The sequence below is a fragment of the Etheostoma cragini genome, chromosome 23 (genome assembly GCF_013103735.1).
Source record: "Etheostoma cragini isolate CJK2018 chromosome 23, CSU_Ecrag_1.0, whole genome shotgun sequence".
Taxonomy (NCBI): Eukaryota; Metazoa; Chordata; class Actinopteri; order Perciformes; family Percidae; genus Etheostoma; species Etheostoma cragini.
The window spans coordinates 729,791-732,294 of record NC_048429.1 but is presented as its reverse complement, the minus strand read 5'-3'; the positions used below and the strand labels follow the sequence as shown (position 1 = coordinate 732,294).

At 46.0% G+C, this 2,504-nt stretch overlaps 1 protein-coding gene across 1 annotated transcript in view; it reads right to left on the bottom strand.

The window, feature by feature from the left end:
• The window catches only part of LOC117939059 (SH3 and multiple ankyrin repeat domains protein 3-like), a 27,405-nt gene that overhangs the window by 15,153 nt on the left and 9,748 nt on the right, over positions 1 to 2,504 (bottom strand). Inside the window, exons 5-9 of the mRNA XM_034864102.1 lie at positions 2,471 to 2,504; positions 2,281 to 2,358; positions 1,579 to 1,645; positions 1,229 to 1,448; positions 384 to 559 (exon numbers count right to left, since the gene is read on the bottom strand). Coding sequence (XP_034719993.1) covers positions 384 to 559; positions 1,229 to 1,448; positions 1,579 to 1,645; positions 2,281 to 2,358; positions 2,471 to 2,504 — 575 coding nt within the window. The remainder of the gene's footprint in view (positions 1 to 383; positions 560 to 1,228; positions 1,449 to 1,578; positions 1,646 to 2,280; positions 2,359 to 2,470) is intronic.

The window sequence follows — 2,504 nt, the reverse complement described above, 5'->3', positions numbered from 1 at the left end:
ACACCCCAGATATATACACCCCAGATATATCCACCCCAGATATATCCACCCCAGATATGTACACCCCAGATATGTACACCCCAGATATATACACCCCAGATATGTACACCCCAGATATATCCACCCCAGATATGTACACCCCAGATATATACGCCCCAGATATGTACACCTCAGATATATACGCCCCAGATATATCCGCCCCAGATATGTACACCCCAGATATATACACCCCAGATATGTACACCCCAGATATGTACACCCCAGATATATACACCCCAGATATATCCACCCCAGATATATTCACCCCAGATATGTACACCCCAGATATATACACCCCAGATATATACACCCCAGATAAATACACCCCAGTAGTACTTTCTGACCTTTGACCCTCTCTCCTCGGTGCAGCTGGATCTCCCCGGGCCCCTGGGGCACGTGGGACCGCGTGGCGATGAAGGTGCGTCCTGGGACGGCGCTGTACAGCCTCCTCTTCCTCATCTGGGGGGTTGGGGGAGGCGAGGAAGGGGGGCTGGTCTCCACATGACCCCCGCCACTCGGGCTGCAATCAGGAAATGCAGATGGTAAACAGATAAAGTACAAAAAATAGAAAGTAATATTTTGCAGGGCTGTAGTTCTCCAGTCCGGTCTTGGACTCTAGTCCGTTTTTCTATGGTCTTGGACTTGTCTCGGTCTCGGCCGCTGGTCTTGCCCAACATGGCTTCTGGTCTGGACCGAGTCCAGGTGTCTTTATTGTGTTAATAATAATATTGGAGGGAAAGGAAAACCCAAAATGATTGTCTTGATACTGTCATGCATTAAAGACCTTTATTCTGTCCTGGACTCGGTCTTAAATCAGACTCAAACCTCTTTGGACTCAGTCTTGACTCTGACTCGACTGGTCCTTATCTTGGACTCAAACCTTTTTGGACTTGGTCTTGACTCGGACTCAAACCTCTTTGTACTCTGTCTTGTTTTGGACGTGGTCTTGTTTTGGACTCAAACCTCTTTGGACTAGTCCTGATCTTGGACTTAAACCTTTTTGGACTCGGTCTTGTTTTGGACTCAAACCTCTTTGGATTCAGCCTTGACTTGGACTCGACTGGTCCTGGTCTTGGACTTGACTAAGGTGGTCTTGACTACAGCCCTGCCTGGATGACCCAGACAACACGACAGTCTGTAAATGCTTCCTACGCCTACGTGAGCGTCTGCGAGGGCGGGGTTGCCGTACCTGAGTCGGCGTGTGTGTCGTCGCAGCGAATGCGTGTGCGTGTCGTGGTGCGTCTCCAAGCTCTGGAGGGAGGGGCCTGGGGAGGAGGCGGGGCTTTCCAGCACGTTGTCGCTGGCCGAGCGAATCAGAGAGCGCGGGGAGGACAGGCCGTTTCCACCCAGCGCCTTGCTCACACCGCCTCTACGACGCTTTGTGTAGGATGGAGTTTCTCTGAAGGGAACTACTTGGGCACAGAAACAAGTGCACACACACACACACACACACACACACACACACGGTTAGCTACACCAGGTACTGTAACGTGTGCACATACACACAATTTAAATTTAAATGTGTGTCGCCCAACTCACCAACGTCGGAGGTTTTGTGGATCTTTATGATTTCTGCAAGATCAAAGTTCCCAGCAATTATTGCCACCTACACACACACACACACACACACACACACACACACACACACACACACACACACACACACACACACACGGGAGAGTTCATGCATTATCATTACAACAACAGCTGAATCAGACATTTATATATGGAGCTCTACATACAGTCTGGATGTAAAATCCCATTCATTTTCTCCATTTTGGAGGATTTTAATTATTATTAGCCATAATTCCCCAAATCTATCTGGATGGAGGGCCACGGGCCAAAAATACATCTTGATGTCACGTAAAAATGTGTTACATTTCTAAAATAAAATATAAAAATAATAACACCGCTCTTTAATTTGCAGATATGTCCCAAATTACAGACCTTGTAGAGTCATTCATCCCTTGTTTCAACATCAGGCTCCAGCTGACTTACTAGACTCTCTTTCATCACTGTGCCACTGCCATATTTAAAATATAAATAATATAAAATAAAAATAAAAATAGATATCCTTTTTGTGCCAAATCAAATGTTTCATGGTCATGATTCATCTCGTAGCTGCTTGGCTCGGTTCCAGACTCAAGATTCTTTATTTGGAGATATTAAAGGTAGAAAATCACGTCTGGAACCAGAGCTGCTCAGGGCAGGATGGGTTTTGTAGTTTTGTCTTTATTTTACCTGAAAGGCAGTCTGGTTGTTGTAGTTTTTGATGTCCTTATTTGCTCCTCTGAACAGCAGCACTCTGGCACAGCTGTCCTGCAAAACCAGCGGCAATTATTTAATTATTTTTTATTAATTAATTCCAAAATACAATCGCAGATTTAAAAAAAAAAAACACTTGAACACGTGCGTGGGGTTTTTGTGTTACCTGGTTGTAGAGAGCACAGAGGTGCAGTGCGGTG